Here is a 15,141-nt window from a genome sequence, read left to right as displayed (position 1 = left end):
TCCTTCCCATTTCTCTGCGGATTTTATAGCCCAGAACGACAGCAAGATCCTACACTATCCAGTATTTGTAATTTCTCTAAAATATATTGCACTACAGATACTAGAGAGGATCAAATAAAATTAAACTACACTAGCCACATAAAGAAGTAAAGTGACACTTTGCAATGCAGTACCCTTGATTTTTATCTTGTTTGCTTAACTTGCTAATTTGCAAAATTCATTAATCTGCAATCACAGTCATTTGTGTAAACCGGCGAGGCTCTATGTTAATTCTTTTGAGTTATGGACAGCTGAGTGGGGAACACATGGTACTCCTTGGAGAAGAGCGTGCTGCTTCGAAGCTATACTAAAGCATATTGAGTAATTGTATTTTCGTTTGGTGTTTAATGACTTGAAGCTACTCAGCAAGTTCTATGATATCCTTTAATTGTTAGAGGTTTTTATGCTGCAAGTTAAATTAAATTGAATTCCTTCTGGGGAAAAAAATGAAGTTATTTGGTCTAACACAAAACTTTAACCACTTTTTCCTGCTGTAAGAGAACAAGTTTGGTTTCACGGTGGCAACTGAGTAATACATAAGAACAGCCATACTGGGTCAGACCAAAGGTCCACCTAGCCCAGTATCCTGTCTTCTGACAGTGGCCAATGCCAGGTGCCCCAGAGGGAATAAACATCTCCTGTCCCCCATTCTAACCCCTGGTTAATAGATGCTACGTACAGTCAGAACTGACGTAAACAATGCAGGACACTTACACAGAATAATACCAAACCTGTCAAACCAGTATAGCTGCCAATACTTTCCTGAATCGTAAGCTGCGCAAGTCAAAGTTCTGAAGCAAGGTGCAAGTTAAGGAACAGGTCTCTGAACAGACTAGTTTGCAGCAGCCTTGTGGTATCTGTCTGCTAAATCAGTTCAGTTACAGTTCTCAGAAACCTCGCTCTGGTTCCAGAAGGGAGAGTGACTTTAAAATTGGCAAAACCTGAACAATGCAATGGATGGAATGAACATTTCCAGAACACTGTTATATGAAAGACATGAGCATTTTCACTAATTAATGGCTTTACTTTATACGTGCTTCTGACTTAAAGACAGTATAAAAGCCAATGCAAATACCATGCTGTAATATGAGCAAGATGTTCTGAGGATTTCCAGTATACACTTCCTATTATCAAGGGTTTGAAGCTGAACAGAGTTCAAACTTGGCTGAAGCCAGCAGCCCAGTACCAAGTTTTTGTTTCGACAGAGTTTCAGGGGAAAAACTCCCAAACAAACTGATTTCCTCTTATTGAATCATACAGGGTGGTGACTTGACTTCTCAGATCACCAGTATTAAAATGAAACTATCTTTTGTGGGGAGCGAGGGGAGAAAAAAGAACCATCTACAAGAAGCTGAGATACTGAACGTTAAGTCCTGCCGCAGCTGAGGTATGTGGAATAAAATTACACAACTGAATTATTTTCTCAAGTTGTGTAATTTGATGTGATCAATTAAACTATTACAGTAAGTTAAAAAGGGATCTTGTCAAGGCTCCTTACCCTAAAGTGGAAACTAATTTACCCCTCTTCCCATCCCCAGGAGTACGTACCATGTGGAGGTCTCATCTCCCCCAGATGCAAGGTCTCTTTAAAAAATAATAATAATAAAAAAATCATGTATTTGTGCCAGCAGCCCACCAGCTATGGGAAGCCCCACAAGAACAGAGTTATGACACAAAGTTGGGCAAGTTAGGGATGCATTTGGTAACAACAAGGAAACAGGTTTCAAAGGGTTATTTCTTTGACATGTCTTGCGTCTGATGAAGTGGGCATTCACCCACGAAAGCTTATGCTCCAATACTTCTGTTAGTCTTAAAGGTGCCACAGGACCTTCTGTTGCTTTTTAAAGATTCAGACTAACACAGCTACCCCTCTGTTACTTCTTTGACATGGGCCTTTCCTCTCCTACATTCAATAGCTTAACATGCAGCTATTCAAATACTTTACTGAACCCTGAAGCCAAGTTCCTTCTGAAGGAAAGAGGAGAAGAAACTGGTTCACATTCTCAAACATGGCTGAAACATGAATGATGCACTATTTCTAGCCTTCACCAAAATATGGTGCAAAAGCACCATCTCTGCTAACTGCTTCACAGGAAGCTAAAACACTCACTATTTGAAGCCAGAGGAAACAAACTGCTGCAAAACTAATCACGAGGGATTGAGGTACAAACAGTCAGAGAATGGCAGAGAAAACTAAAGTGGTGAAAATTTTACACCATCCTTAGCAGGAACTCCCACTATAACGGATGTCATAGGCTCAAAGCTAGTACCTACAAAATGCCTCAAGACTGCAATTGAGGGGAACATGAGAAGAATATCCGGTGCCATTCATAATGCAATGGGACAGTGTGAGAGCATAAGGGTCTGCCTGCACAGATCCCAATACAGCAGGGGTCCCCAATGCGGTGCTCGTGGGTGCCATGGCGCCTGCCGGGGCGTCTAAGTGCGCCCGTGTACTGGCCGGCGGACGAACATCTGCCGAAATGCCGCCGACAAGCAGCGTCATACAGAGGCGTTACCGCCGAAATGCCAGTGATTTTCAGCGGCATTTTGGCAGCGCCGACTCTGGATGACGCTGCTTGTCGGTGGCATTTCGACGCCACCGCGTATTAACGTTGCCGCTTGTTGGCGGCATTTCGACGGATGCTCATCCGCCGCCATGCTCCTCTGTGGCTCGTCTGGCGCCTGCCAGACGAAAGAGGTTGGGCAGCACTGCTCTACAGGATTGGGGCCCAAGTTGCCCGTGGTCGAATGACAGCCAAACTGAGTGTAGGAGGAGAAACTGGTGACACAGAGTCAGGGTGTCAAGTATCAGAGGGGTAGCCGTGTTAGTCTGGATCTGTAAAAAGCAACAGAGTCCTGTGGCACCTTTAAGACTTACAGATGTATTGGAGCATAAGTTTTCGTGGGTGAATACCCACTTCGTCAGACACATGTCAGGGTATTTCCTTGGTGCAGATTTTGTAAACAAACACATTCCAATAATTCTGTTTTCCTGCTCCCTTTTGCGGGACTCCCCGATTAGGAAACAAGGGCCCTGACCCAAGAAGGAGCCATTCTGAGCTTGTGCTCTCCAGCGGTTCACATAGAATGCTTCCTTCCAGATCACAAAGGTAAACAATGCTTTGCGAATTTAAAAATGCAGCCTTGTTCCAGCCACTAGCCCACTCTGTTTGGAAGGTGGAAAACCCTGTAAGCTCCACTCTCCACCCCCTGGCTGCATGGGCGTGCCTAGTGGCATCCTCCTCTTTTGTACTCAGATGTTTTGCATCACAAAAAGAGCCTCAGCTGAGTACTTTAACTCATGCATTCATCAGTTAAGGTCCTGAATGCCTTGCATCAATGACACCTAATGGGAGCACATTACAGTAGTCGTTTACCTAGCACATACTTTAACCAGACAGTAGACGGTCCCTATCTTGAAGGCAATCTGCGCCAAAAGCAAACCAGCACTTACAGTACTATAAAAGTGCTTTATGCCATAGATTTTGCAGTTAATGGCCTAAAGCTAAAAGGTTGGTTTCTTAAAGTGAAGCAGAAAGGGGAAAAGAAATGACAGTGGATCAGGTTTCAGAGTGGTAGCCGTGTTAATCTGTAAGTGTCATATGCCCCAGAATGTCCACAAAGTCTTTGCTACATCACAGAAAAGTTATCAATATTCAAACTGGCTTCCTTGCTCTATGCAGGCTTCCATTTTTTGACACAGATGACATTTTAATGACGTCTTTAGAAGATGTACAGCAGAAGTTATGTCTCCTTCACCGATCCTTAGATGAGTGGCATCTGAAGGTTGCAATCCCACTCCACAAACATGTAAAATTAAAACCAAATTCTGGAGTTGTCCTGGAGCTAGATGCAGGACAAAGTTTGACGACAATCCCCACTTCATCAAGACAATCCTCATTCCTATTAAGAAATGGAAGCACCCACAGTTTGAGTGACTATTGAGATAATAATAATAATAATACCACTGAGCTTTTATATAGCCCTTCAGACCAGTAGATCGCAAAGCACTTTACAAAGGAGATAAACAACATTATCCCCATTTTTCAGATGTGGAAACTGAGGAACAGAGAGGTTAAGTGGCTTGTTCAAAGACACCAGCCAGGCCAGTGGTCAAGTCAGAAATAGACCTCAGGTCTCCTGAATACCAGTCCAGTGTTCCATCCACCAAGCAACAGTGCCTGGCACTATTACATCCTCAACACAATACTTGAGCCTATTTCCATGTATATATTTATTACATGCCAAAAGCTATATTAAAAACACCATTAAGGCTGAAAATCATTAAAGGTACTTTGTGAATTTGACAGCCTCTGAGAATTATTGGGGGAGATTTCCAAGGCTTCCTAGAGCAGTGAGGCTCAAACTTTTGTACTGGTGACCCCTTTCACATAGCAAGCCTCTGAGTGTGACCCCCCCCCTTATAAATTAAAAACACTTTTTAGTATATTTAACACCATTATAAATGCTGGATGCAAAGTGGGGGTCTAGGGTGGGGGCTGACAGCTCGCGACCCTCCATGTAATAACCTCGCGACCCCCTGAGGGGTCCCGACCCTCAGTTTGAGAACCCCTGTCCTAGAGGATTTAGCCACACAAGTGTTAGGGAATTCTAGAATTAAAGTAGTCTGTGCAAATTTAATTCTACCCACTCTGGCATACACAAAAGTCTTGCCCAAGATCACACAGGGAGTGTCTATAACAGAGCCAATTAAGAATCCAGCTCTCCTGGGTCCCAATCCAGTGCTTTTGCCACAAGAGAACATCCTTTCTCTTCTTATAACCCTCTGCCCCATTTACTATTCATCCACAACAATGAAAGAAGCAGAATTCCTATAGAACAAGTACTACGTGAAACTGCATAGCCCACAGGAGCAGAATTAATATTGCACAGGCACCCTTATTTCTGGTACCTGCCAACTCTTTAGCACTTGACTTTGAACCTTGGTTCTTTTAAATTTTTTTAATTCCCTTGGATTTTAAGAGAAAACAAAGGCAAAAATTGTATCACGTGGAGCCACACTGATTCCCTGCATAGATGATCAGAAGGGTTGGAAACCAGAACCATTAGATCCACAGTACAAACCATTATCACTTGAGCTACAGGAGTATAACTAATAGCAGTAGTAGACTGTTATCTTTTCTGCATGGACTAGCCATTAAAGGTACATACAACACACACCTCGCCAATGGCTTACACAACTATTTGAAACACTGGAAGTCGGGATTCCACAGTTTTATTTCCTGGCTCTGGAGGGAATGAGATCTGGTGGTTACAGACAGCACCCCCCCACCCCCCCCACACACACACACCAAACTCATTCAGAATGGCTGCGGAGAAGATTCGAATCTCTAATATTAGAGACCAGGGTTCTATCCCTCAGCTCTCTGTAAGTGAGCTTGTGCAACCACTCAGTTACTTCTGTTCAAGGAGGAAAACAATATTCTTACTCAATAATACAGCCAAAAGCCAGGAAGTGCTCAGTGTTAGTGGAAGAACCAAGCTGATAGCTCTGCTCTCCTGGCTCCCACTGCTTCCCTGAGGACAGGGGGGCAGCTTTTGCTGCTCCCCATCTGATCTCTGTGGGGTCCAGGAGCAGGCACAGTGTAGAGGATGGGTCAGTGAGTATTCTAAGTGTGGGTGAAATGTTCAGCGATTTTAGCAGCAAACCTCGAGCAATCTCTGCTGAGCATATACAAATTATGATGTTCAGAGTCGCATAATTTGGCAAGATCCGGTTAGGTTTTGATGCGGACAATAAGGGCCGGCACACTACTGATTATATACGGCTATCTCCTGACAAAATTTCAATTTCATTTTTCCCTTCACCTCACTCTCTGAAGCGCATTAACAGTTTGTGCCAAAACGTTTAAAAAAAAAAATCAGTTCTTACGCAGAGTGCAAACATGGAAAGTCCCAGCACAAACTGTTAAAGTCTGGCAGAGTGATAAGCAACAGGGGCTCAGAATAGAAAATGTCAGGCAACTTTAACAATAGGCATCACTTCCAGCTCCGCCTATTTATATCTCACCACATGAGAGCTTGGCCAAAGTAGGTTCCCATATGTCCCTTGAAGCCTGCACCACAATATCCATCAAACACACCGAACTAAACTAAATCAAAATGTCACCTGAACATCATATCCTCCAAGCTGAGGACAAAGGCCTCTGGCCATCTCTGCTGCAGAATTCATTAGGTCAGACAATTAAAATGTAAGGCAGCAAACGGGTCATCACAAATGAGGGGTTTTCCACTAAAAGCAGCCCTCTTTCTGGCTGTCAGGGTTAAAAAAAAAGAAAAAGGGAACATGGCTGCTCAACAATAAGCCATTTAAGGCAGGGGTGGGCAAACTACGGCCCGCCAGCTGTTTTAAGCCAGTTCTCAAGCTCCCGCTGGGGAGCGGGCTCTGGGGCTCCGGCCGGGGAGCAGGCTCGGGGGCCGCTCTACAAGGCTCCCAGGAGCAGTGGCATGGCCCTCTTACGCGCTCCAATGACCCTCCTCCAGCATTCTAACGGGAGTTGCAGGGGCAGTGCGCAGAGCCGCCCGGCTGCGCTTCCGTATAGGAGCCAGAGGACATGCCACTGCTTCCGGGAGCCGCCTGAGGTAAGCGCCACCCAGAGCCTGCGCCCCTGAGGCTCTCCCCATGCCCCAACCCCGTCCCAGCCTTGATCCCCCTCCCGCCCTCCAAACCCCCTGGTCCCAGCGCAGAGCCCCCTCTTACACCTCAAATTCCTTATCCCCAGCCCCACCCCAGAACCCTCACCCCCCACCCCAACCCGGAGCCCCCTCCCACACTCTGAACTCATTTCTGGCCCCCCCAGACTCTGCCCCCCCAATCAGAGCCCTCATCCCCTTCTGCCCACCAATCCCACTTTTGAGAGCATTCATGACCCTCCCTAAAATTTCTATTCCCTTGGGCCAAAAAGTTTTCCCACCCCTGATCTGATGGGTCATCTCCAAGACAGTTCCTCCCTGATCCACCCATCAAGGGCAAAACCATCTCACAAATACAGGAACTAAGAGTTGCCTATATGCTTCAAAGCATGTTCTGTACCATAGCGTGTTTAAAACTGAGCAAGCTGAATAGGCTCAGAGCAGGCAGCACAGGATGTACTTGGGAGGATCACGATGTTAGAGTACTAGACAATACTAGTGAATCCACTGAACACAGAAATCAGACAAATGAAATGACAAAAACAGGCCCTATACCACGCACACAAACTGCTTATGAGAAAGATACACATTCATGTTATTTCCTTGACTTTATACAGTGGAAAACCAACAATTACAGTTAATCAGAGAATACAAAACCCAAATCAATTTATCAGCAGTTCAACAGGTCACAAAACACTGCAAAACAATTCCAAGGAAGTGGCTTTATTCTCTTTCATGAAGGAAACTGAAGTTGAATTGCGCAACATTTAAATTGCTTCTAAATTACGTGACTCACTTGAGTGGCTGCATTTTAAAGTAAGATACAAAATGATGTGACATGCACCATCCTAAGAAGCTATTACCAAGCAGAGACGAGAGTTTAAAAAAATTACTTTTCAGCATTAATTTCTTTCACTGAGTGAACTTAAGAAATGCTCTGTCTCAAAAGTAGGAACAAAATTTCCGAGCGTCAAGACTAGCAAGACCATAAATGCACATTGCACTATGACACCATAAGGCTATACCAACTATCAATTGTTGAGAGGGACCATTTGTGAGAAGACAACAGTGATTCAATGGAAACAATCAGGGTTCTTTGTGCCAGTCTCAACGTTTGAACATCTCCAAATAATGAGATCATAGCATCTTATACCCACCCCCACTTTCTTCTGACCACACACTTCAAGTCACTGTATGGAAATTCCTAATTTAAGATGAGGAAGAAATATTATAAATGTTCCCCTAATTTTACTCTTTTGCCTTGTAGTTTGCAACCCTGTCTGGCTTATCCCCTGGGTCAAGGGCGTCAAACTCATACTGAATTCCACTTTTAATTATGCTCCGTATTTGCTTAGGCCTCCATAATGACCATATACTGCCTCCAACATACAATGGATCTCTTACTCATGTCAATAAGGGGTTTGGGCAAAGATCAGGAGTAGAATATAGGCTTTATTTAGCAACTGAATTTTACTTGTCCATAATTTGTTTAGGGCTTCATTGTTGCACTCAGCATTACTTAGTGGGAGAACATCTTCCCTTTTAGAATCATGGCTATTTCTGCCTTTTGGTTCTCTTCTTTCCTCATCCTCCTCTCTATCTATCTCCCTCTTCCCTATCTGGCTGAGATCTCTCCCAATTCCCTCCTTCCCTGGGCTTCACTCCCACACTTCACAGAGTTTAAGGCCAGAAGGGATCACAGATCATCTAGCCTGACCTCCTGAATATCACAGGCCACCAACACCACCCGCACACTAAACTCAACAACGGAAGTGAGACCAAAATATATGAGAGCAACGGATTAGACAACCATGTGTTACAGGCAGAGGGACTGAGATGCACCAGTGCTTGCAGCTCCTGCCGTGTCAGGGAAAGGATTAAATGAGGTATACCCAGATAATCCCAGCAAGTGACTCACAGGCTGCAGAGGAAGGTGAAAAACCTCCAAGGTCGCTGCCAGTTTGACCTGTGGAAAACTCCTTCCCGACCCCACATGTAGTAATCAGTTAGACACTGAGCATGTGAGCAAGACCCAGCCAGCCAAACAACTGGGAGACACAGGATGCTTGGTGCCACCCAGTCCTGACCCACCCTGCCGTGGCCATACCTAAAGCTTCAGAAGGAGGAGATTAAAATAACACCTCCCAGAAATGCATTTGGGGAGAGGAGCAGGGGGAATCCTTTTCTATCTTAACCCCTGTGGGTGACTGGCTGAAACCCCAAAGCTGAAACACAAGACATGCCTGCCACAACCACTTCCCTCCATTTCATTTGTTAAAATGATCAGCAATGAAGGAGTTAATTGGATTTTGGTGTGAACTCCAGATTAAGGGAGGGTGGGCAGTTAGTTCACACCTCTTCAGAGTTCATTTCAGGTTGTCTGAAGATTCAGGGAGACAACATTGCCTCTGTAATACTTTGTTCCTATTGCGGGACTTCATCTTCACAACTATGAAGGGTAGAAACCTTTTAAAATGGAAGCTTAGAGTCTGCTGAATCTGAACCGGTCACATGGCCCACAAACAAAAATGGTCAGATCTGGCTTGCAGACTGGGTGTTTGACACCTCTCCCCAGGCTGGCTGGGTTGTCTGGACACTCCATGTCTTTGGGTTCCTCTCCTGATAGCAGTGTTTCTCAACCCGGGGGGGGGCATGACCCTCAGGGGGTCACAGGACAGGTTTGAGGGAGGTCAGAAGCAGGGCCAGCATTAGGGGGTAGGAACCAGGGCAACTGCCAAGGGGCCTTGCAAAGCTAACTCACATGGTTCAGCCCCATTGCCCCAAGCTTAAGATGGGGGGCTTGGAATTTTTTCTAGCGGGGAGGGAGGGGTCATGATTTTTTTTTTTTTTTTAAGTCCAAAGAAGGTCATAAGCACAGAACGGTTGAGACACACTGCCTTATAGGAAGCGAGATCAGAAACAAAAAGAAAAATTCAGAAGCCATTTCAACAGAACGGCCAACTTACCAGTGGCATTTGCTATAGCCAGCGGCAGCCCTTGTAGCTGATGTACCTGGATTCCAGACGCTCCCAAGGCACTGAGGTTAATGGTCTGAAGGCCTGGCATAGAAGACAGCTGAGCGGCGTTCACAGTGACAGTGCCACTGGGGAGCGAGGCAGAGGCTATTGGTGTGAGCGTGTTGGTGTGCCCCGTCTGCCCCAGAGATACTCCCTGCATTGGGGCCAAGGTGATTGTCTGAGCTTGGGGATTCTGCACCTGAAGATTCTGCAGCTGAATAGTCTGCCAGCTGACCTGCCCGTTTGGCCCCACAGTAGGTGTTCGAATAATGATTGGCCCAGAGTTGGGGAGTGCTTGAAGCTGAAGGTTCTGCAAAGCATCTTGGGAGATGGCTTGGGTGGTAAAGGTCTGGCCAGAGAGTGGAGCAGCTTGGAGGGCCTGAATGGTTTGCCCCCCCTGGACAAGCTGAGGCTGGACTAGGATCTGCTGCTGGGACTGTTGATTTTGATCGGCATCCTTCTGCTGACCTTGCTGAAGTGCCACGCCAGAAACCTGGTTCTGTAGAGAGTCCGAATTCTGAATGCCGCTAACCCTCTGGGGTGTCTGGACCTGAACGTTTGTTCCCATGGTCCCACTGCTGGAAAAATTCATGACGCCCATGTTACTGCTGGTGGTCGTGGTAGAGTAGCTGTTGGCATTGGTGAAAAAAGCACCAGAGCTGGCCAGGGACGTCACTATGTTGGAAGAGCTGATTGCAGCACCAGAAGTCGCTATTTGAGAGCTGCTGTCTTGAGAGCCAGAGCTACTTAAAGTGACGGTCTGAGAAGTGGGCGCCAGACTGGCGGCAACACTGCTGACAGGCAGCAAGGTGATATTACCATTTAAAGCCACTGGGACATTTGCCACATATTGAGTTTGTCCCGAGAGGGCGTTATTGGCCAAGCCAACCCCCTGGATTGGGACAGCCTGCTGTAGCAGATTTGGCATGGCGGCTATGATATTGCCTGTCCCGCCTCTGTTTGTAATGAGCTGTTGATTTGTCCCAGGGATGATCTGAAGTTGGCCAGAGGCATCCTGCTGGACATTGACTTGGGCTGGGGTGGTGGCAAACTGCAGCTGCTGCCCATCAACAGTTTGAAACTGTGGGATCACCTGGTACTGAATATTAGGTATAACACCAGGCAAACTGGTCAGCACCTGCTGATTCTGCAAATTGGGGGCAGCAGCAACCACATACTGCCCAGCTGTCACAGGTCGGTTTTTTGGTGACGACTCGCTGCCATTGCTCCCTTGCTCCTTGGAGGAGGAGGATGTCCCAGGGACAGTGGAAATGATTTGCCAACCATTTGTCGTCTGGGCAAGCTGAGCGGCAGCAGCTGTGAGGTCCAGCTCACCTGAGCCCCCCTGCTGGCTCTGGGAGCTGTTGGAGTTCTCATTGGGAGACTCAATCCTGCTGCATGTGGCTGCCAGCAGAGCCAGGGGTGAAGGCTGGGATTCCTAAAGACACACAAGGAGGAGGAGTTAAGTATCCACTAGCCAGCCCAGTTGGCAGTGCAAAATAAGCAAAAACAAGGAGGAGCGTTCAGCTAAAAACCAGGGAAACACCCCGTAGTAACACACACACACAGCTGGAAAATACAACTGGCAAACATAGGGCTATCAGGCACAAGCAAGTGGAGGAACATCAAAGGAGGAAGGATTTCAATGAACACAAGGAGAGACATTAGAAATTGCCTTCATAGTTCAGCCCGAGACCAGGAAGTTTCCCTCTGCCGTGGTATTTGGCACATCTCCAGAGGAGAGATCCTAAGAGGCAGTACTATTGCTACTAGACATCTATGGGCCTTGAGACCACGCCTCCCCTAGAAAGAAAAGAGGTTTAAGGAAGGAGCTACCACCACTATTTCTTGGAGGTGGTGCAGACATTTTAACATTGGCAGAGGTTTTGTATATGAACAGCCACATTCCATTCTCTATAGGTTCTCGTACCGTGCTCATCAGCATAGCATCTGAGCACCTTCTAGGTGGGCATTAAGCAACATGACTAACATGTCACATGCCTGTTCTCGCCTCCTCCCCCCAGGGGGAGACATGTGTGCAGTGAAGTGTTTGTTTTGAAATTACACGCACGCTATATGTTATGCAAGGTCAAAGAAGTGACTGATATCCCCAGTCTTAAAACTCTCCTCTCTCTATCCCAAAGCTAGCCCCTTCCCTTTACTATAGGTGCCACCACAGGGAGCCTCGCCAAACAGAAGTCATAGGTTTTTGCAGTCTCACAGTGTGCATGAGGACCGCCAGGGTACCACCAACCTGCCTCCTTTCAACAGCAATAAGGTGTAAGAGGCTGTCCCATTTAGCTATTCACTAGTATGCATGCCATCCCCCAAGATCTCGATCCCACTCCCCACCGACACCATACAGGGACTCCACTCACCTGACCCTCACCGTTGCCTCCAATACTACTGCTTCTACTACAAGCACTTTCTTCTTCCTTCTCAGACTTCACAACAGCCATTTCTTCTGGACTCTCTTGGTCTGCATGGGGAGGAAAATGATAAATACGGTTACAATCAAATTGTAAAAGGTTTACGAGAAGCAGAGTACAGGGAAGGGCTGAGAAGGGTGATGAGAACAGTTTAAAAACAGGAAAGTTAAGGGAACAGAGAACACCCAGGCGGGTAAAAACAGAAAGAAGGGCGGTGGGACTAGAAAGGGGAAGGAGGGTCTTTCTAAGTATTTAAAGGGCACTAACCACCCCCCTAGTATCTAGGCACTCAACCGGACAGAGAGAGGTAAAGGGTGGCAGGAGAGGTAAAGGGAAGGCTTGAGAGGATGGTGAAGGGGGAGATGGTGAAGGAGCTAGAAAGGGAAAGCAGAAGAGGGGAGGGGGACTGGCAAGCTGGAGAGAAAAGAGAATGGGGAAGAAACTGACAAATGTGGGGTTAGCACAGAAACTCAATGAGGAGGAAGTGGGAGGAACACACTCCCTTGCCTCTCTCAGGTTCCTCCCCATTCCACTCTTGCAAGTCCCTTCTTCTGCTCCCTTCTTCACCCCCTGGGCTCTCCCCTCTATCCCCATGCCCTCCCTTTCTCAAGTCCCCACTGCACCTGCTCCCTTCCTCCCCTGAGTGTTCCCCCTCCCACAGACCTTCCCAACCTCCCTCCCCCCAGATTCCACTCCTACAAAGGTTCCCCCTACACCTGAGGACAGTGATTCTCAACCAGGGGTACATGTACCCCTGGGGGTATTCAGAGGTCTTCCAGGGGGTACATACATCAACTCACCTAGATATTTGCCTAGTTTTTACAACAGGCTATGTAAAAAGCACTAGCAAAGTTAGTACAAACTAAAATTTCATACAGTCAATAACTTGTTTCTACTGCTCTATATACTATACACTGGAATGTAAGTATAATATTTATATTCCAATTGATTTATTTTATAAATATGGTAACAATTAAAACATAAGCAATTTTTCAGTAATAGTGGGCTGTGCCATTTCTGTATTTTTATGTCTGATTTTGTAAGCAAGTAGTTTTTAAATGAGGTGAACTTGTGGGTATGCAAGACAAATCAGACTCCTGAAAAGGGTACAGTAGACTGGAAAGATTCAGAACCACTGCCCTAGGATCCTGCCCCACTAGGCCTCTCTTCTCCCCCAAGTTCCTGCCCCTCCCCCCCAGAATCCATCCCACAATGATTCTCCCCTCCCCCTAGATCCTCCACAAGGGCTACCCCTCCTGCCAGGACTACTCCATGAGGGTTCCCCAGTTCCCCTCTCCTCCCCACCATGCCCCCAGGAACAGGATCCCAGCCCCTTTCTTCATAGGATCCATCACACTAGGGATCCCCCCTCACCCCTAGAATCTTGCCTCTCCTCCCCTCCCTCGGGTCTGTTCCACAAAGGCTCCATGCGAGATTCATCCTCACGCAGGTTCCACTCCCTTCCCTGAGATCCTTCCTCCCCACTTCCAGGTGCCTTCCCCCAGGATTATTCCCACCAGGATTCCTGGCCATCTCCACCCAGGCTCCCTCCCCATGAGGGTTCTTCCCTAGGATCCTGGTTCCTTTCCCTATGGGAGCCACCACACAAAAACTCCTCCTCTGTCCGGAACCTCCCGCAACAGGGTTCCTCAGAAGATCCACCCCCAAGATTCACTCCTGCCCTCCTGGAGATCTCGCCTCTCTGGCAACCCCACTCCCCCCCCACAAAGGCTCCTAGCAACCCTCCCCACGAGGGCTTCCCCTTCCCACTGGGAACCTCCCCCATGACAGCTTCCCCCCCCCAAGGGACCCACCCCACGAGAGTCCCCCCCCCCAACCCAGGTCCTCCTTCAAAAGCCCCTCCCCCGGGGATCCTTACCTCCTCCCCCAAGGATTCACCCCTTAAGGACTCCGCTTCCCCTGAGGTTCTTCCCCCTTGAGGGCTCCCTGCGAGATCCACCCCCCACGAGGGATGCCCTCCCCCAGGATCCTCCCCCACGAGGGCTCCCAGTCCCTGCGAGATCCACCCCCACGAAGGATGCCCCCCCGGATGTTTACCCCCTCCCCCGGTGACCCACTCCACGAGGGGACAAAGGTCCCCCCTCCCCTGGGATCCTCCCCCATCTCCAGCCCCCTCCCCTCGTGACCTCCCGCGCGAGGTTTCTCCCCTCCCCCCGGGCTCAGGTACCAATCCCTCCCGGGACCGCCCCCACGAGAGTTCCCCTCCCTCCGGGGATCCTGGCCCTCCCAGGCCCCCTCCCCCGGGATCCTCCCCCGTCTCGAGCCCCCTCCCCCCGGGTCCCACCCCCGAGGGTTCCCCCCTCCCCCGAGTCCCTCCCCCTCCCAGGTCCCCTCGGCCCGGGGGTGGGGGCTGGCTGGGGCGGGGCCGACCGGTCGGAGTCGGCCGGACTCGCGTCCCCTGGGGCCGGGGTGGTGCCGTCCTTACCGCTCATGGTCGCTGCGGGGGGCGAGCCCAAGTCGCTCTCGGGGCGGGGGGAGGGGCGGGGGAGTCCGACTCGCTGACGAGGCAGCCTAACCCCGCCGGTGACCGCCAAAGGGCTGGCGAGGGAGGGACTCGGGGAGCTGTGCGACACGGCCCCGGCCCTGAGACACGCCTCCCGACTCGGCTCCGCCCAATCAGGAGGCCAGGAGGCACCCTGTGGGCGGGACTAATGGCGGATGACAGATTGCATGGCTAATGGGAAACCAGGCGGATCCTAAGAGGGAGTGGTAGCAGTCCACGAAAAGCCCCGGCCCTAGGATACGCCCCCTTCGCGGCTCCGCCCAATGAGGGAGGGCAGCGGGAGGAACTGACGGAGGCTGTGGCCAATAGGAAACCAGAAGGCCTATTCGACGCAGGGAGGGACGAAGGGATGTGGCGAAAGAACAACTGACGTGACAGATGGCCAATCAGCGATCATGCAGCCTCTTCAGGAAACCCCGTACGGGAGAGGCTTGGAGAGCATGGAACGAAGTCGTGATTGACGTGCAATTTGACC

General features: G+C 48.7%; 1 protein-coding gene across 4 annotated transcripts in view; it reads right to left on the bottom strand.

The window, feature by feature from the left end:
• The window catches only part of SP1 (Sp1 transcription factor), a 30,815-nt gene extending 16,039 nt beyond the window's left edge, over positions 1–14,776 (bottom strand). The window contains exons 1-3 of one of the 4 annotated variants that reach the window (XM_005307746.5): positions 14,589–14,776; positions 12,092–12,192; positions 9,663–11,151 (exon numbers count right to left, since the gene is read on the bottom strand). In XM_005307746.5, the coding sequence (XP_005307803.2) occupies positions 9,663–11,151; positions 12,092–12,192; positions 14,589–14,595 (1,597 nt within the window). In that variant the 5' untranslated portion in view covers positions 14,596–14,776. Of the gene's footprint in view, positions 1–9,662; positions 11,152–12,091; positions 12,193–13,516; positions 13,803–14,021; positions 14,162–14,588 lie in introns of those variants that run through there. The other 3 variants (XM_042842215.2, XM_042842213.2, XM_042842214.2) reach the window with 3 other exon arrangements.
• Positions 14,777–15,141: the final 365 nt, after the last annotated feature.

This window comes from Chrysemys picta, chromosome 22 (assembly GCF_011386835.1).
Source record: "Chrysemys picta bellii isolate R12L10 chromosome 22, ASM1138683v2, whole genome shotgun sequence".
NCBI classification, from domain to species: domain Eukaryota; kingdom Metazoa; phylum Chordata; order Testudines; family Emydidae; genus Chrysemys; species Chrysemys picta.
Note: the sequence above shows the minus strand (reverse complement) of the source record. Positions and strands in the feature narration are given on the sequence as shown.